Source organism: Carya illinoinensis, chromosome 4, assembly GCF_018687715.1.
Source record: "Carya illinoinensis cultivar Pawnee chromosome 4, C.illinoinensisPawnee_v1, whole genome shotgun sequence".
In the NCBI taxonomy this organism is placed as follows: Eukaryota; Viridiplantae; Streptophyta; class Magnoliopsida; order Fagales; family Juglandaceae; genus Carya; species Carya illinoinensis.
This window is the reverse complement of record NC_056755.1, coordinates 4,290,611-4,311,563: the sequence shown is the minus strand read 5'-3', so window position 1 is coordinate 4,311,563 and position 20,953 is coordinate 4,290,611. Positions and strand designations below refer to the sequence as shown.

Below are 20,953 nucleotides of genomic sequence, written 5' to 3'. Positions count from 1 at the left end.
TATTAGTAATAAATATGAGAGGGTAAACTCATGGTGCTGAGAAAATGTTAATTTGAAAAATTTCGAGAAACTTTTAGAACAAATTCTATTCATAAGTCGAAGTAAAAGATACACTCTATATTACTGATGCGTGGTAGGATTTACTATTTAGTTTGTAAAAAAAATTATAATTTCAATTATATCACATCAATAATGTGAATAATATATTTTTCATACTAGCTTATGAACAGAATGACTCAATTATAATTTATTGTAACACGTACGCAAGTAACAGAGATTGATATCAGTCGGCCACAAATGATATGGTTGAAGAAATCTGTCTCTTTCTTGTAAATACTTTAAAATACTTTGACCTAATTTGGATGGTGAAATGAAATGAGATGATCTCTCAATAGTAATGAAATGATATGTGTTGACATATTTTATATGATTTCGAAAAATAAGAGAGAAAAAATTGAGTAAAAATATTATAAAATTAAAATATTATTATAACATAATTTTTTAATATTAAGTTTGTTTTGAAATTTAAAAAATTAAATTATTTTTTATATTTTATTTAGAAATTTAGAAAAGTTATAATAATTAGGTAATGATTAAATAAAAAAGTTAAAAATTAAAAATTAAAAAGTATTTATATTTATAATGTTTAAATATTAAGATAAGGTAAAATATGATAAGATAAAATTAGAAACTTTTGCTATCCAAACCAAGCCTCATTTGGAAGCGTAAATGACGCATATGCATGTGCTTTTAAACTTACTCAATTATGTGTGCATTTAATAATTAACCTATCCTCAATAAAACAGATGATTTGGAGCTAAACATTTTTCTCTCCAGGGTTTGACTTTTTTGATCCACATACTGACATACACGTGTCTTGGTTCAGATTTTCACCAGCTTATGCGGATCTATCGATCTAGGCATAAATTGCATGAGTCAAATATTTCATATGCTAGTCCTTGCTCACATTGTTGTTTTAACAAGTTGTTTGCACGACCAGGTTGGATTTGTTTGAGCTTCATGAGAAGTGTTAACTTCCGCGATGAGTCCCACTGCCTACTATCCTAGTTTATTTATAAGGCTATCTCCAATTCTAAGCTAAAGCTAATCAAACAGAAACAAAAACACATGGAATCCCCTCATAAACACTAGTCTCTCCACACCAATCTCTTCTTCCTTTTCATCCTCTTGTCGACAAATCTTGTCACCTTGTTTCTTTCCTCTATCTTCTACTCCTCCTCCTCCTCCTCCTCTTGCTCTTTCAACCCCTTCACCAACTCAGCCACCGTGCATAATAAGACTACACTATGCGAGCCAAAATAGAGCTGTTGTGAAGGCAGTCCAGACTTGAAAAAATCTCACGTAAAAGATAGCCACCTATCCAAGACTCTAGAAGAATCCATAATAACAAACTGATCAATATTAATCGTGCAATCAATTGTATGATCAAATTCTGTTATGAGAAATCGTGTATAAAAAGGATGGTATTACTGTGCAAATGTATGAAAATGAAATACATGAAAGAGAAATGGAAAGTAATTCTATTATTCTCTTTAACTTTGCGTCGAACACATGTGCCTCTCTGTTTTTGTTCTGCATCATTTCTCATTGCTTCTTTATGGTACCATAGCTATTACAAGACTAACGTTTAGCTCTCATCGATCCAAATGGCCGATTCCTCCTCATCCTCTTCAGTTTCCCCACCACCCTCTCCCTCCCTCCCTCCCATCCTCTCTCAACACAACTCTTATCAATTCCTCCACCCACTGTTACCGTTGAACTCTCCATTGATAACTATTTGTTATGGAAGGCACAAATTGTGCCATTCCTCAAAGGTCACAAACTTTTCGGATTTGTTGATGGGTTCCACCCACCTCCTCCTCCTTTCATCATTGATGCTCCTAAACCAGAACACTTTGCTTGGGTTTTACAAGACCAACTTCTTATCTCCATGATCAACGCTTCCCTCGCTGATTATGTTCTCGCCCAAGTCTTAAATTGTACTACCTCTCATGAGGTCTAGACTACTCTTCATACTCTATTTTCTGCTCAAAGCTCTGCTCACATCATGCAAACAAAGTATCAGTTAGTAACTAGGAAAAAAGGGTCGAACTCTATCACCCACTTATTTCAACAAAGTCACTTCTCTTGCTGCTAATCTTGGTGCCGCTGGCCATCCCCTGTCTTCCTCCGAGTTTATCACCTGTTTACTCGCTGGCCTTGGAAATGACTATGAATCCTTGGTTACTTCCATTACCACTCGGCCTGAATCCCTTTCCACCCCCAAAGTGTTTAGTTATCTTCTTAATCATGAGTTCAGACTTGCACATCAGACTACCTCTCTTCTTGCAGGTACTCCTCTTGCAGCCAACATCACCACTCAACATGCTCCTACTACTAATCCCTCCAGCCGTGGTCGTGGAGGATTCTCTCGTGGACGACGTGGTCGTGGTACGTATAGAGGTGGTTCCACGTCTCATTTCACTGGACGAGGTCGTGGTGGTCCCATTTGTCAAGTGTGTCAAAAACCTGGACATTTGGCAGCAGTTTGTTATCACCGATTTGATCAGGCCTTCCAAACACCACCTCCTGCTTCTCTTGCTGCTCATTTTACATCTCTGAATCCGTCATCCACGCCCAACAATAGCATGTGGTTCCCAGACACAGCAGCTACCAACCATTTCACTGCCAATTTTGCTAATCTCAACTTGGATGTTGCGTCTTATCAGGGGACTGACCAAGTCAGCATAGGAGATGGTTCCAATCTTCCCATCCAAAACATTGGTTCTGCTCACCTTCACTCACCATCTCATACTTTTCTTTTACATAAGTTACTGCATGTTCCATCCATTACACAAAATTTACTCTCTATCAGACAATTTTGCTTAGACAACTCGGTCTTCTTTGAATTTCACTCTCACTTCTTTCTTGTGAAAGATTTGCATACCAGGCGGAACTCCTTTGGGGCAGCGTTAACGATGGGTTGTACGTGCTTCCTACTGATGTCTCAACTGTAACAGCCCGCTAGAAATTCAATTGTAGAATTTCTTTTGACCTTAAGAACCTCGTGAAAATTCCGTAAGTTTACACGAATCGACTAATCGCATAGGTTTTAGCCTGTCAACATAGTTAGTGTTATCACTCACTATGGTGCCAGAAATGCGATTTTAATTATTTGAGATAGTTAGAAGTGTCAGAATACATTATAGTCTACACCACTAGGCTTAATTGAATATTTAGGATTTTTCAGTACTAAGTTTATTACGTTTATTTTTTGAGTGAATAGTAATCTCGGTAAACGTACTAAATGCAGTGTTTTCAAAATCACAGTGTGAAATGTCCAAATTAGGTTAGCGAAATTTTATTTGGATACTTGGCAAGATCTTAACAATCCAAATGTTATTTTGTGATTTTGGTGACTTTAGTTTGATGATTTAAAGCATGGTTGATGTTAGGATGATATTATGAATATGTTAGAAGTAAGATTTGATTTTTTGAAATTCTTGGAGATGTTTTGATTTAAGGTCAAAACTTGTGATTCAAGTGCTTGGATCTTTTTACAAAAAAGTTTGGTGTTGATTATTAGCTTTTTCTAAATGGATGTTTTAAGTATGGTTTTGAACTTAGGATTGGAAGATGTTTGTTGCAAAATTTTGGTTTAAGCATGAGTTTTGAAGTTGGAAGGAATTGCAATAAAAAATAAAGGGAAATGGCCTATGGATGTTTCGACCATAGTGTGTTCTTCATAGTTGTGTTTTGTTTTAAATTTTTCTGAGTTGATATTTAAGTTTAGGACAAGATTTACATGAGGAATGTAAATTTTGGAAACTTTTGGAGTTAGTATGCAAAATCCTTAAGTTATGGGTAAAACGGTCATTTTTCCATATGTAGAGAGTAAAATGAAAATTTTACTCTTTAAGTTAGTATTTTCCATATTTCAAATTATTAGTGATTTAGTTCTAACTTTTAGAATCACTAATTACAGTTCCTCGTGATCACACTTGAAGTTTTATAAGAAACGCGGAGATTGAGGTAAGTTAGCTTTTAACTTACTAGCAGTCTACTGTGTATGTGTGCTAAGTAAAAGAACTACAGTGTATGTATGTATGTTATCATATGTGTCATGACATGTCAAGTTATCATGTAATTGTCTATTATACAGAATTTATTCTGTCATCAATTTTTATCTGTTACATAATATATTCTGTTATATATTACGGTACATTACAAGTACGTCATGCTAAGTATGTCATCCATTACATGTAAGTCAAGTCATGTAATATTCACTGTTGCAAGTATGTCATGTTAAATATGTTGTCTATTATATGTTATGCCATGTTACGAAATGTTTCTATCTCAAGTTGGTCATGTATTCTAAGTTATGTTCAAGTCACGTTATGTTACGTCAGGATTTCAGTCCTTTCGTATTCCAGTCACATTTCATCTTGAGTACATTATGATGTGTAGAATACATGGGGCCACAACAACTGTGGAGTATGTATTTTTTCATGTTAAGTCAAGTTTGTGTAGAATACATGGGGCCACAACAACTGTGGAGTATGTATTTAACTACAATTGTGATGCGTAAAATACATGGGGCCACAACAACTGTGGAGTATGTATTTTTCATGTTAAGTCAAGTTTGTGTAGAATACATGGGGCCACAACAATTGTGGAGTATGTATTTTTAATGTTAAGTCAAGTTTGTGTAGAATACATGGGGTCACAACAACTGTGGAGTATGTATTTTTCATGTTAATTCAAGTTTCAGAGCAAGTTCATGCTAAGTCAAGTTCAGTTCATGTTTCAATTTAAGTTATGTCAATTATGCTATGTTGTACGCTAAGTTATTCTTTAATTACTTATGAATTTGATTATGCATTTATGCTTTTACTGTCATCCATGCATCATTAGTCTGTGTGGAAGTTTTTTGTTAACTTGCTGAGATTTGATTACAAATCTCACTGTGGTAGTCCCAACTACCATTCCTCCCGAATGGTAGATCTTGTTACAGGACCTGAAGGAGGACTAGGAGCTGACTAACTAGACACAGTCGACTGAACGACGGTGCGTCGTTAATGTTAATATAGTAGTTAAATTACTACTTGTACGATGGAGTTGCATCTCCAGTACTTTTGGATCATAACTATTTTGGAATAATGATGTGATCTTAGTTATTCAATGGATCTTTATGTATGAAGTATGTTTTAAGTATTGGGATATTTTCAGTTTGGTGCATAGTATTGCTAAGAAAAAAATTATCCGCTGCGAATATTGCATAATGTTAGATGCATGTTAGGATTATTGCATCTTATATGTCATGAACGGGGGCAGGTAACCTTGTGTTGCATGTCTCGACGCTTCAAATGTCCGTCCGATCCCAAACGGAATTTGGGGGCGTCACATCAACCATGCCTTCCACCTTATCTACCAGTCCATCTCCTCAAGCATTGATCGGTGAACGCACCTCTCTATCATTTTGGCACTCTCGTTTGGGTCATCCGAGTCCTCGTACAACCTCCCTTACTATCAATAAATATAAACTTCCCACCACAACCAATAGCCGTCTTCTACCATGCACCAGCTGTCCTCAAGCCAAATCTCATTCTCTCCCTCGCCCCCATCTTCATCTACGTCTAGTAGGCCTTTTCAATTATTATTTTTGGATGTGTGGGGTCTGGCACCTGTGCTGTCCTCTAATAGTTGTCGTTTTTACTTATCAATAGTGGATGACAATACAAAATATATATGGTTGTTTCCTCTTCAAGCTAAATCCAATGTTTAGACCATTTTTTTTGGCTTTCATTAACTATGTGTGTAATTATTTTTCCTCATCTATTGCGTCTATACAAACTGATGGAGGGGGCGAGTTTCGGCGTCTTCATAACATTTTCTAAACCATTGGAATTGTTCATCGAGTTACCTCTCCATACTCCTATTCTCAAAATGGAACAGTTGAGAGATGACATCGACACATTGTCGAAACTGGACTTTCGCTTATGGCCCATGCATCGGTTCCACAAAAATATTGGCCTGAGGCCTTCTTAACCTCATTGTTTCTCATAAATCGAATGCCGACACCTGTTCTACATAACAAATCGCCATTTGAAAAATTATTTCTTCATCCACCTGATTATACCTTCCTTCGAACATTTGGGTGCCAATGTTGGCCCAACTTGAGACCATATAACCATCACAAAATAGATTATCGGTCAAAATCTTGTGTATCCATAGGCTATAGTCCCAATCATAAGGGCTATTTCCGTCTTCATCCTCCCACGGGTCATATTTACACCTATCGCGATGTCCAGTTTGAGGAATCTGTATTCCCCTTTCAGCAAACTCAACTCCGTGTTCTATTTCACCGATTCACATCCCAACTCATATGATTGGGCCCTCCTTCACAGCCTCCTCTCTCAAACCTTCGTCCATTTCAATTTCTTCTCCTTCTACTGGGCCCTCATCTTCTCAGCCCATAACAACCACTTCATCACCTCATTTGAGCCCATCATCCTTTTCAAACCCGGATCCCATTTTTCCCATTCCTACTTCGCCCGATCTAGAATCCTCATCTTCAAACCCTAGGTCTTCATCTCTGTCAGAACACCCTAATGACCAGTCGCCTATGTCTTCCTCTCCACCCTCACTACAACCTCCTCCTTCTTCAACCCATCCTATGCTCACTCGATCCAAACACAACATTCACAAACCCATTCAACGCACCGATGACTCCATTCCTTGGCCCCGAAACCCACCTCCCAAACCTACTCTCCATGTCGCTAGTTCAGTTTCACCACCTGTTCCCGAAGAACCTGCCAACTTCACTGAAGTTATCAAATATACAGAGTGGTGTGAGGCCATGGCCTCTGAATTTGCAGCCCTTCTCCATAACAACACCTGGGACTTAGTTTCATTTTCTACCTCCTATAACATTCTCGGTTCCAAATGGGTACTAAAATCAAAACGGCGAGCTGATGGGTCCCTTGAGCGTCGCAAGGCACGCCTTGTTGCCAAGGGATTTCACCAGCAAGTGGGTGTTGATTTTAGTGAGACTTACAGTCCAGTTGTTAAATCCGTTACAATCCGCCTTCTCCTTTCCATTGTCATTTCTTCTGGCTGGCCATTACATCAATTAGATGTGCAACCGCACAAGTTTGTCCATCCCGACTTCCCCACTCATGTCTGCAAGCTACTTAAGTCAATCTACGGCCTCAAACAAGCCCCTAGGGCTTGGTTCTCTAAATTAAGTTCCAAATTACTCTCGTTTGATTTTCATGCTTCTAAGTCTGATTCATCTCTGTTCATTTACAATAATTCTTCTATTTCATTATATGTTTTAATTTATGTCGATGATATTATCGTAACTGGTTCTAGCTCATCCTTAATTTTCGAGTTTCTAGCTGTCTTGAGTTCATATTTTCCTGTAAAAGATTTGGGGCCCCTTCATTATTTTTTGGGTATTGAGGCTTAAAGTTAAAAAAGCATCCATTGTCTCGGATAATACTACTTTGAACCATCCACCAGAATTTATTGCCTTTGCGTCTGGACATACACTTCCGTTTGGATTCAATGGCAACTTTGATTCCGACACCATATACCCCCCAGTTAGTCAAGCATGCACCCTATTTCCTGAAAAACTCCGCCGCTTCATGTCTTACAAAGTTAACGGATCCTGCCCCGACGACGAGCTCCTTGCCCAAAAGCTTCTCCTCAAGGGCTGTTAGCCGCTCCCTTGTCGCCGTTGCCACCCTGCCGCCCCTCCTATGTATGCTGAACCATACCCTCTTCCAACCAGTTTATGGACCACGCCGTCCAACGACTCCGTTGTATGGACGGCTTACACTTGCAAGAACAACGAGTGCCTCGTTAACCGAAAGCACAAGGAAAAGGGATTCAGCGATTGTAAAGATTGTTTCGATCTGGATGGAGTTGAGAAAACTCGTTGGGCCGCATCTGGAGGTAGTTATGGAGGACTTGACTTCAGTATCGATGAAGTATTAGCAACGAAGAGTCCCGGCACGATACGTATCGGGCTCGACATTGGAGGTGGGGTGGCTACTTTTGCTGTGAGAATGATGGCAAGGAACATAACCATTGTTACAACCTCCATGAATTTGAATGGTCCATTCAACAATTTCATCGCCTCGAGAGGGGTTGTGCCTTTGTACATTAGCATTTCTCAAAGGCTACCGTTCTTCGACAACACGTTGGACATCGTGCACTCCATGCACGTATCGAGTAACGACGTTGCTGCACTTCTTGATGTTTATATATACAGGGTTCTCAGGCCCGGGGGGTTGTTTTGGCTCGACCATTTCTTCTGTGTGGAAGAGCAGTTCGAGGAGGTTTACAAGCCGCTGATAGAGAGCCGTGGATACAAGAAGTTGAAGTGGGTGATGGGGAAGAAGCTCGATCGCGGTCCTGAGCACAGAGAGATGTACCTTTCTGCTTTGTTGGAGAAGCCATTGAACAACTCCTGGTGATCATCTTCCTTTCTTGATTCTATCAAATCGAGATTTGACTTTTTGATTTTTGCTTTACTTATTTTCAACGAATGGTTGCAATCTATATGGAGCAAATTCATGAGCACAGATGAAAAACTCACTAGCATAAATTATAATATTCTTTATCTGTCCCCCGCGGCCCTGTTCCCCTTCTGTTGTCGTCTCTACGGGTTGACATTAGATTTGCTAGTAATTCTTTCGTCTGTGGCAAAGTGTACTCTCTATTTGAGATGTAAAGGAAAATACCATTCTCTAGTTAATATTAAATAACCAAAGATTGATGGTTTCATTTTTTTGCGATTTTAAAATATAGGATTTATAGTGATAAATGCGGAGAAATATAGGATATATGCATTAATACAAGCATATCTAACAGGTGTATCATTGCAAGGGAAGTTTCGCCTTGCCTCAAAAAATATTAGGGTGTGAATGCATAAACCAAGAATGAAACGTAATAAATTGAGAAATATTTTAGCCAGAATTATATAAAAATAATTTCATAAATTGTCATATCTTGATGTAGTTGATCAAATTTACAAATTTACTTTTATTATAAAGTAAATATAATGGATCTAATAAAATTACGTTAGTTTGTAAAATTACTTTTATAGAATTAAGCAAAATAGAAACAAATAAATGAACACGTAGCAAAGAACTTGCAGAGACTTCAAAGATTACATCCATTTAAGCAAGTTGGAAACGTACAAAATTTTACAATCCTCACTTCGTGTCAAGTGATTTCATTTATCTCATCCTAAATGAGCAAGGAAAAGAGCAAGGCTGAATAAGATGGGAAAAAGGGTATTCATGACCTTCAAGATGGGAAACAATGAGGAAGGGCAATTCTCTGTGCTTTTTTACTAGCTCCAATCATATAACAAGAAGGATATAGCAGGCAGTGAACAATTCATTTCACAGCAAATCTTGATACCCAAGCTCGAGTCCATAAGTCTCTGTAGGCATGAGCAGAGTGCATGAACACTCAAATGCACAGGAAGATTCATTTTTTGAGGACGGAACAAGTGAGCCGCAGCATCCTGAGCACACAAATAGAGGTGGAACAGCTTCAGTGTCCCCAATGCCAGAGCAGCGAGTGTGCTGCCACACACACCTCACAAATGTCGCATTCCACAGTTGCTGCTAAACATTCGGACGAAGACCTGCCTGTAATTGGAAACTCTAGAAACAACACTACCCAAAGATTAAGGCACCAGATCAGCTTGTATTAAATCAAATATTCTGTGAATATTAGCATATTATACTGATGTAAATGCTAGCATATTATACTGATGTAAACAGAATTTAGAAGTCTATAAATGAAGATCAATCACACACGTTTCTGGTGTGGTGAGATTTCTACATCATCGTTTCTTTTTTCTTCTATAAGCAGAACGGTGACTCGTGAACCGAAAATTCTTATATATATATCCAAAATCAAAACACCAAATTATGCGGTAGTAAGACAATCGGATTTCTTCAACGAAATTAATATAATAAAACACCAGGAAAGATGCAAAGGAATTGCTAGTGAGAAAACCCCTATTCCAAACAACAGCCCAAAATCCAATAATAAAAATATCACCAGTTGAGGAAGAGGGGGAAAAATGGAACAATATTGGTATAGAAAATGAGAGCCTAACCTGCGTATCGGCAGTGATCGCAGTAGGGCTTCGGAGAGCACACGACGTTCTCTTCAATGGTGTAGAGGGGGACAAGGAATTTCCTGGTGTCGTGCACAAGGAGGGTACACCAAGCGGGCATTCCTTTGACAACGACGTCATGAAGCTGTCCGCATTCTTGAAGGAAAACCCGGATATTGTTGCAGAAGGCGCCCTTGGAGTGGATGGGGCAACCAGGGTCGCCGAACGTGTGAAAGCCGTAAAGCTTTGGCCTTCGCTTCCTCTTCTTACAGACCTCGAGAATTGGGATCGACATGGTTTCCAGAGCTTGGTTTGAAGGAAGGGAAATCAGTTGGGAGGTTCGAAGGCTCTTAATGCATTGGCATGTTTGTTACGGAGGCTCTCTCTTCCTTGTCGATCTTTGTTGCAGTTCGAAATGGAGAGTTCAAGGCGGGAATCCGCTCTTTCTTTCGATCTCTGGTGATTTATTAAGCATGAAGGGATCGAACGGTTATATCCCGTTGAGCAAGAGGTAGTTAAGAGAAGCGGCAAATTGAAGCTACGACGTTTGCATCTCACGTGAATTGAAGCTGAACACTTCCAAGCTTTTGTCTAGCCACCACCCTCGCCAATTGGGTCACTTCCTTATCCCATTTCTCTCCCGTCACATTTTGAATTTAATTATTTTAAATATTAAATATTTATTTTAATATAGTATAGATGAGTTTATTACAACTTTTAACTTTTAATATTAAATGTTTATATAATCACCGTGAGATTCTATAAAAATAAATTTATATATTAACACGACTTTATATAATATGTTATATTAATTTTATAATAAAAATAATTTTATAATCAAATTACTACTTCAAGTTGGTTTTGTAGATTTAAGTTTTGTATATCTCTTTATAGCTTCTTTTGTTTTTTGTTTTTTTGGTTTTTTTGGCCCTCTATTGAGATGTGTAAAGAAGATAATTTGAACCAATTCCTAATTTTGGATTTTCTGATACTTTCAATCAAATTGTTTCGGTCTGTTTGTGCGACGCAATGGAAGATGGTAAGGATTGAAAAGAGGGCCCAAATCCCGTTATATTAATGCAACCGAAGAAGTAGTACCGGATGAAGAAGAGGAGGATGGATATCTGTTGAACTACATGCGATACACAATTAAATCATAATGAAAGTTTTGAAGAAGCTGATGGAGGAATGAAAAAGGCAACAACTTTGGAATTAGGTGTCGCTGGGTGTCTGTCTGTCTCCATCACATTCCTAGCTCTCAGAGGACACAATCTGAGTGCACATAAAACTTGTTTCTGTATGAATGAAATCATTACTAAAAGGTGAAATAGGTTTGCGATAGCTGTAGTTATGTGATAAATGGTGCTATTTTGTACTAGTGTAGTTAGGTGTTGGTGTTGACCATTCAACACAACGAGCCTTTGTATTCAAAACTAAAATACCACATCGATGAAAAGCAAGAAAGTTCCAAACTTTATATAGCCACGCAGAGGCTGTATGATTTGCCGGGCTTGGCAACGCGAGCCTGTAACCTGAGTAGGGGCACAAAAGTGATGGGACACTGGCATGTGAGGCTGGTTTCACAGAGCAGCGACTACCTCCCGCTCCTGGCAGTGGAAGGATAACGGGCTAGTGCCCGCTCGGACCTAACAAAGATTCGGTGGATTTGATCCAGCTGAACCATCACTTTTATTTGTTGATTTACTTCGTTTTTGTAACCCAATCAGTCTTCATCATAACAGCAATCATTTGGCTTCCAACTTACGTCGCAACCCATTTCTAAATTGTCGTCCATGGTAAATTTCATAATGAACGGTTTAATGCTATAATTTGGTTCTGGGTTTGTTGCAAGTGCCGAGTAATTCATTTTTTTGGATGATGTTCATCAGTGTGTTTGATTTTTAGGGATGAAAAGTAACTGATACCCCAGTGGCAAAGAACGCTCTAGGGTGGAGAATGTGATCTCCAGGATCAATCTATGGGCCATTTGGATCCGATCGTGGTCGGTTCTCAGAGATCAGTGGTGGATAAGAATCTTGGTCCTCTGGTAAGACTGTGACTCGGTGCATCCAGTATATAGGGCCAGAATCAGGGATTTCTTATATTTTAACCATAGAGCTGATCATTTGACTGCCCGCAAAAAACTTTTCTCCTCTTTCACGGAATGCCATATGGCGCTTCCAATCCCCAAAAGAATGGGAAGCAAGGTATGATTCAACTTGCCCTGGGATTGGAAGGTAATTGGTACCTTTCAATTGACAATTAGAGAGAGCTTGATTTCCACTAAGAATTCTGCCCCACGATACATTACTAAGATTATGTAAATTCTGTTAATTTCAAATTTCAATGCTAGTTCTCCAATCTTTTTAATATCTGTTTCAAGATCATCATGCCCTATTATTTTAAAAGAAAGTTCTATTTTTGGCCTTGTATTAGTGATTCCGGAATTCAGTTTTTTTTTTTTTGGGTGTGCTTAGAGATTCTTCCAAGGGTGTACTGTTAGCAATCCTTTTGGGTTTCTCTTGAGGTGCATTTTGTTTTCTGGGATTTACCTTAGTTCTCATGCTTTAATGTAATGAAAGAGCCCTAGAGAAGTGCAGATCAATTACAGGACAGAAGCTTCATTTTGATCTTTCTAATTTGTGAGTCCACATGTGCGTGATCACTGTTTTGTTTGTTGCTTTGGTGGAAATATTGATTGGGTTTTGACACATGGTACTGGAGCATATTAACATATAATATATTTCAAATTCAACATAACCTTGAGAACTTCTCTTTTTAACTTTTGTTTTTCAAAACAATGTGAAATTGTCCAACAGAGATTGCTGGGTTCCAGGATCTTGGCATGTTAGGTCATGGCAGCGGAGAGGAATTTGGAACTTATGTTGAAAAACTTACGACGAGCGAGCTTTATGGAAATGTGATAGATGAAAAATGATTTATATATTCTTTCATGCAGTCATCTTGGGAAAAAAAAGGCACAACTAGGATCCACATAAAGAAATCCACTTCTTCATAGTGGATCCCAGTTGTGAATAGTATCAGCTGATGTTAATCTGCAATCAAGACATCTGATGAGAAGTAGCATTGCTGGTCTTGAAAAACCAGATGTGTTCCTCTCGGTCGATACCCAGGTAAGTTTCTGATGTAGTCAATTCTTCGGGTAGGGGACACATGGTCCTAACTAATGCTTCCTTAACTAAAACTTCTTCTAAATTAATCCATCACATTGTCCAAAGTATCAGCGTCCATTTGTTTGCTATTCATGTGAGGTTCCAAAGGTGTTCTTTGTTAGGGAATTACATCTGTGCACCCTTCCCCCTTCTTGTTCTCTTTCTCCTTTACTCCATTATTCAGCATCTCCAGTCCCAGTTTCCTATTACTTCGATTGTGGGGTGAACTGCGACCTTTATATCTTCTTCTTTTTTTTAATTTAATTTAATTTTATTTTTTTAATGTATTGAGATTGTGAATCAGTGGATGAGTAGTGCGTTTTTGTTGCAGACGCTAGTAAATCTTGTTTTTATATGTATATGTCTGGATTTAGTTATATAATGTTTCTCATAGTAATATTGCCAGCCTTGGGTCGAAGCTGCCATGGTAAATGCTAGAATCCAAAAGGCAGTCTGTGCAACCCAAACTAAGGTTGGGGTTACATGGGCCCTGCAGCTGATTTCAACCATGATCACCAACATCTTGGCAGACCCTCAAAACACTTGCTGAAATCGCTGAGGGTCCGCTACCCGTTTTCCTCTGCTCTAGTGAATGCCAAAAACCCTGTGATCAGTGTTGGTGCAGGTCTTTTTGAGAGGAAGGACATGGATGCCATTTTTTCTGCTATTTCACCATTGCAAAACGTGCCAACGTTGTCAGACCTGATTGGAATGGTTTCAATGTATTGCTTCTTAATGCAGCCCAAGCTGCAGCAATTGACCTTGAATTTGTGCCCGAATCTGAAAAAGCATTGTATCATTCAAACTTGTGTATTTGATGGGCGCTGATGATGTGGAATTAGAAAAGGTTCCGGCTGATGCCTTTGTGGTTATGTCAAGGTCATCACAGGAACTGGACCGTATATCATGCCAACGTCATTCTTCCCGCGGCAGTGAGAGGGAACGGCCATATGAAAATACAGAAGGGTGCACTCAACAAATCTTGCCTGCAGTTCCAACTGTTGGTGATGTTAGGGATGATTGGAAGACTATTCGAGCTCTGTCTGAGGTGGCAGGGCTGAGTTTCCCCAATGATTCACTTGAGGCAATTCGATCCAGGATCCGGACAGTGTTGCCAAACCTCTGCGCATGGATGAGAGAGAGCAACAGCTCCCTTGAAGCCTGACTTCAGTCACAATATGAGTTTAGGCTCCATTTGGGACAGCTGTAGAAAATTTCTATATGACTACCCAGGCATCCAAGATCATGGCTCATAAAGGCCCTGTTTGGCCGAAGCTTCTACTTTGAATAAAAATTTTAGGTAGTTATGTTCTGTTTGTTTCCTCGTAATGTGAGTTTTTCTGTTACTTTTCGGATGTAAAACTTGGGATCCTTCCGATCCCCTGGCCCCATTGCATTGGCCCAACCATGAAAATATGCTGAAGTTTTCCTACACGAGTTTTTGATCAATCTACACAACGCAGTCTTGGGGAGAATTAAACCTTCTATTTGACCCCTAATTTTGCAATTATTATCCCCACTTGTGGCATTAGATCAGCGAACAAGTGCAGCTAAGTCCTTGTATCTATCTACGTGGTGTCCAGAATGTGTTTTTGGTCTTGGTGAGGTGTAGAGAGGGAATAAGGGTAGCTTTGCAGAGGAAAAAGAAAAAGAAAAGGATTGTTCCCGACAATTTGAGTGTTCAAGCGTCAAATAATAGTGTATAGAGCATGGAATAAAGTAACTACATATAACCATGCGCTTCTCATAAATTTACAAGGAGAAGGGCAATAAAGATACCAATATAACTATTTCAATAATGGAGATCAACCCTTTCGTTTTGTTATTGATACAAAACCCATTATTTAACACGAGGGAGATTCATGAAGGAAGCAATAAGCTCACCTTACATCCCCGTATACAGGGGCAAATTATGCAGAAAATAACAGGACAGTACTACTCTAATGGAAAGTACATCTTAGAATCATAAAGAAACGCATTTCATTCCTCATCTCACGGAGATGTCAACAATATACCAATGGCGTGTGTAGCCCAGGTACTCAAGGCTTCCACAGGAGGGTGGTCTCTGCGATCATTGAAGTGACCACATATGGATCCATGTTAGACGCAGGCCTCCTGTCCTCAAAATAGCCTTTGCCTGCATTTTCTGTGTCCCTGCCAACTCGGATGGAAGCCCCACGGTTGGCAACGCCCTGTACACCAGTCAAATGTAAGTAAATAGATTCGCGTGTTTTGTATCAATAGAACAATTTTAATATTGTGAACCAAACGATGCTACTCTAATCATATCAATCTGTAGCAACTGTTGGAGCAGCATGGAAAGTTCACAAGATATGATATTCGTTTGAGCAAAAATACTCAAATTGCAACAGATGAAATGAATAGTTTTTGGTATTAAGATTTTTCTAATTCAGCCTAAATGTTCATTTTAACTTAAAATAGTTCATTGAACAGAGCCAATAATCACGGCCAATTATCACTATTATATATTTCCAAACAACAGGTAGTAAGTACTTAGTAACTATGCAGAACCTAGGCACTCATGAGAAAAGTTTATGCAGTAATGAGTAACTGTCCATCCTGGTCAGTCGTAATTTTTTACCCATAAGAAAGTGTTGATGTCAGCTGTTTCGTGTCGACCAGTGAGACGACGCTCATTGCCTTCCCCGTATGCAGCAATGTGCTCTTTGTGCCTCAGCCCAAGCTTTCCAATTGCTTTCTTTATGACCTCAAAGCCTCCATCATTTCTCATGGACTTGGTGCTGAAAAAATACCAAAAACGTTTATGTGAAAGGAGAGATTCTTAGCTTCAAGCTCACTTACACTAGAGAATTGTCCCCCATATTGTATAATAACATATGTTACAAATGACTTAAATTACCTGTAGTTTGTATGAGCCCCAGCTCCATTCCAATCACCCTAATGCGACCAGGGGATCCAATATGTCAATCAATAATCATAATAAATGCGAGAATTAAACAGAAAAATAAAGGTAATGGTGGTTACAGCAAAAACAAGATTAAAAGAAAAACGAGGTGAAGAATAATTCTTACCTGAATTGGCTTGGGATCAAAGGAGAGCACCACCCCAGCAATTTCAGTAATCCTCTGTCCAGACGAAGGGATTGAGAAAAAATTAAGACAACTTGTATTTCGCAGTAGACAATGGTAACATTATCTTCTCAATTTGAGTATGTAAAATTACCTCCAAAATGTAACGAGCAGCCCACAACTCATCCCCAGCAGAGATTCCAACAGAAGGACCAACTTGGAATTCCCACTACATAATATGAACAAGTTAAAGATTGAAACATGATGAGAAGGTATAGAACACGAAAAAGAGATAGCATCAAATTTGTTATATCACCTGGCCTGGCATCACTTCTCCATTGATGCCACTGATGTTGATGCCTGCATATAGGCAAGCCTTGTAATGAGCATCAACTATATCACGGCCCCAGGCTTTGTCAGCACCAATACCACAGTAGTATGGTCCCTGTTGGGCAACAATAAAAATTTGCTATCACACAGCAGCTATAGGTGATTAATTCACAAAAACATTCTTTAATAATGAAAATGGAACAAAATTTTTGGCAGTGAGGGTCATAAAATCATATTTTAAAATTCACAGGGAAAAACAACAGACATGGGTGAAAAACGATGAAAGCTGTATAATTAAAAATTTCAATTACCTGAGGGCCAGGATAACCACCAACAGGCCATCCAAGAGGCCATTTGACATCTTTCTGCAACAGCGTGTACTCCTGCTCAATACCATACCTGATTTTCATTACAAGTACAGTCACATGGTTAAAAGACACGTTAAACATGGTACTCAAAACAATTTTAACATGAGATGAGATGGAAGTTACCAGGTTTCTTCAGCAGCAACGTCAGGATGGCTAAATATCTTAGCAGCATGATGTCTCTTGTTTGTTGGAATTGGTTCTCCCGCTGGAGTGTAAGCATCACAGATGACCTAGGTCGATCAACACAGAAAATAGACATAAAATGTGATATACAAATAAGGGGTAGCAATAAATGTTATCAGATGATACACACACACATGCAGTGTATATAGTACATAAGAAAAACTCACTAGAATATTGTTGCCTCCCCTGAATGGATCCCTGAAAATTGCCTGAGGACTGGAAATATAAACATAAATAAGTGAAAAAGAAAGGCCCAAACATTAAGAATGACCACAAGTAGGGTACGCTCTAGTAATGGTGAAAAAAAAACAAAAATCTTACTATAAGATCACTTCACTATCTTCACCGGGAGCTTGACCCGTACTGGAACCATCATAGTTCCACTTGGGAAGCTTTGAAGGATCACTAACAGGTCCTGGAAGGGTCTTTGTGTATCCAAAAGTACATTTGAACAAATTAGTAAAAAGAAAGAAGAATAACAACAAGGTTTGATATTATTTTTAGGAGTATAAACATTACCCTTGCTTTGCTTCTGAGGTCCATACCAGATCCACCAATCCTGTTCAAAGAATTAGAGAAAACCAAAGAAAATTAATCTCAAGCACAGAATCAAAAAGAACCAATAAGGCAAAGCACTAAAAGTCCAAGTAAATTTGAGTTAAAACACAAATTACAAGCAGAACAACGAATTAACAATGAAATTTTAATAGAAGACAACACAAATACCGTCTGAAGACGAAAAAGAAAAACTAAAAGAGGGCACATCCCTCGTTACCATTATTAACTCTGAAATCCCCAAGAAAACTCCACGATTCGTACAAATAGCAAGAACTAGAAGGGATGAAATGTGAGACTTCAGAAAAGGAAAAATGATACTAACTATCCGTCTTGATTGTGAAATGTTGGAATACTAAGAATGATAAAACAGTGCGACATGAATTGGCCTGATACAACTTTCCGGCCATGCTTTCTTTTTTCCTTTTCGGGTCTGGAGAAAGGGAAGTATAGGGCATATTTAAAGCAAGTTTTGCTACATACAGGTAAAGTCGCGTATTAATCTGCGTACCAATACTGATTCCTTCGTACTTAAATTTTAAATTAGCAATGTTTTCAATAAAATCTACTTTTTGTCCAATCACAATAAATTGATGCACATATTAGTACACAATTGTGCTTACAACTAGATTTTTTCATTTAAAGCCAGCTTCCCAATTTTTGACAACTCCGTAACAACATATAACATGTAAGACTCCAACATAACATTTTCTCAGCAAACAACCAAAAAAGGGCGTTAGAAAAAAAGGGGTAAACAGAAAAAAAGTAAATCTTACAACCAGTCGCTAAACAGTAAAAAAAAAATCTTTAAATGGAATTTTTTTCAAAGAGACTTAAGCCTAAAGAACACAGGAAGAGCAACTCCATAGAATAGTAAAAGTTAAAAGAGAGATTATATCAAAACAGAACATACTGATCAAGAGAAGAGTATCACAGGGGCAGGGTGATTCAAAAACAAAAAATACTGATACAGCACGAAGAAACTTGTGGTATCAGAGTATTCAGATATGATATTACCTTTTCTTTTTCACCATCCCCTCAGTAACTAGAAAGAAAATATAAAAGATATAAACCCAACAAAAAAGAGATTTCATAGCCTCTGTGGCCGATCACAAGGAAGAATACACAAAAAGCAAAGTAAGCCCTTGTCATTAGCATGCCCAGTAGCAAACATACCAAACATACATACAAACAAATACTTACACGTAAAAATACGTCCAGAAAACAGAAGAGGAAGAATAGGAGAAGGTAAAGAGGGGCTCACCATATGTACTCAGCTATGACCTTCTTAGTGGTGTCTGAGAGGTTAAGGTTGATGAGATCTGAGAGTAGCGCCATATCCAGAAAAAAGCAAGAGAGCAAGAAATGCAGAGACTTCCAAATAAATCTCAGTTTTGAATGAATGAATACGGAGTTATGAACAGAGCAGGGTTTGTTGGGTTATATGGTGGGAGGCTGTGTTGGAAATATCAAACTTTGTTTGTATATAATGAAAATAAAAAATAAAATAGTCAGATCTTATGAGGCATATTAAAGTAAGGAAAATTTTATGTGCAGTCATTTTTACGAATTTTTTTATGTATTTCAGTGATATGATTAGTTGTATATTAAAAAAAAATTAATCCAGCCAATTATATTAGTGAAATGTACAAAAAAATATATAAAAATAACTGTACGTAACAATACTCTTAAAGAAAACTTCAAATAATAATTTGTAACATTGAATGTGATATTATTATTTTAGGTTATGTTTGGAGTAGCTTTTCAAAAAAGGTTGCTTTGCCCTGTGGATGGAATCTTCTCCGTGGTTTCCGTCTCCACCTTACCGGCTGTTTTTTTCCTTTTTCTTTCTTTGTAAATAAAAATTTTAAAAACTTACTTTTACCAACCACAACTCCTTTTTCATTTTCGCTTTTGTAATTATGCTATAAAAAAATAAATAAATACATAAAATAAATCTCATAATATTTATTAACTTTTTAGTATTGCCCAAAAATATAAAAAGCTAAATAAAATGGATATGGAAGGGTTTCATATTTGATTTAATTTATAAAGTTTCATACCTAATAATGAAAGATGAATGAGTAAACAAGAAAATTATTTAAATGCTTATACCGGAATTAATTGCTAATTAATATTATTTAAAGTACAATTGCAAGCTCTACCAGGCTACTAGTTTAGAGACATATCATCTTTGTAATAGCAAGAAAAATCATCAAAACCTATTCAAATTAAGAGAGTCAAGAGCTTGATTGCCTGATGGCATATGACCTGATTCTTCAAATTAAAAATTTCTATTTAAAACCCGCACTCATTTATTAAATATATATATATATCAATCCATCTCATATTTACTCGCAAAGCCTTCAAAAGTCTAAGAAGTTCAAAAATATAAAAAAATAAATCACCGGTTTTAAAATTGATTTGTATGCTTAGAGATGCAATGAGCCGCAACTGTTTAATAAATACTTTGAAATGTACTCTAATTTTTTAAACAAACTTCAGCTATATCCACCTTTCTAATTTCTTATCTATGTCGCAATCTGATCATGGGTTTTTATTTTTATGACTTTTATTATGAATGAACGTGATTAGAGAAAAAAAAAATGTAGGAAAAATTAAAAATTAAAAAAAAAAAAAAAAAAAAAAAAAAAAAAAAAAAAAAAACTGCTATTGGAAGGAAAAATAGTGGTTGGGAGACCTGCATCGTAGGTAGGTAAGGATGACCTCGTTCTTTTTTTGCTGCCAAACGTGTCGTGTCGTGCCGTAGAAAACTAGTGGAAAACGACACAGGTTGAGTTCCCATTGCCATTAGGTTGGACCCACCGTCATCTGGAAATTCCCAACCAGCTAGTTCATCCCATAATATGTTTTTTTTTTTCCCCTAATTTTATAAAAAATAATAATAATTCGCACTACAAAAGTTTTTATTTATATGAAGAATAATGTTCCTCGTTATTTTAATTTTCATTATATTTTTATTATGATGTGTATTTAATAATTAGATATTATTTTTATATTTTATTTATATATTTATCATTTAATTTCATATCATGAAATGATGAAAAAATAATAAAAAATAGATGATAAATATATTTTTTTCTTATATATTTTATTATTTTTATACATTTCATTTATAATATTTAGTTG

General features: G+C 37.4%; 1 protein-coding gene and 2 pseudogenes across 1 annotated transcript; 2 read left to right on the top strand and 1 right to left on the bottom strand.

Moving 5' to 3' along the window:
* Positions 1-1,128: 1,128 nt before the first annotated feature.
* Positions 1,129-8,483, top strand: LOC122307188 (annotated as a pseudogene).
* A 2,617-nt stretch (positions 8,484-11,100) lies between these two features.
* LOC122307318 lies at positions 11,101-14,749 on the top strand (annotated as a pseudogene).
* Positions 14,750-15,087: 338 nt separating this feature from the next.
* LOC122307317 (glutamine synthetase cytosolic isozyme 1) lies at positions 15,088-19,266 on the bottom strand. Its single transcript, XM_043120127.1, has 12 exons — positions 19,068-19,266; positions 17,768-17,807; positions 17,570-17,673; positions 17,416-17,464; positions 17,189-17,295; positions 17,009-17,096; positions 16,684-16,812; positions 16,522-16,596; positions 16,371-16,424; positions 16,199-16,236; positions 15,920-16,079; positions 15,088-15,509 (listed from the first exon to the last, which is right to left on the bottom strand). The coding sequence occupies exons 1-12, from the start codon at positions 19,139-19,141 to the stop codon at positions 15,357-15,359; spliced, it is 1,071 nt and encodes a 356-aa protein (XP_042976061.1). The 5' UTR covers positions 19,142-19,266; the 3' UTR covers positions 15,088-15,356.
* Between the last annotated feature and the right edge of the window lie 1,687 nt (positions 19,267-20,953).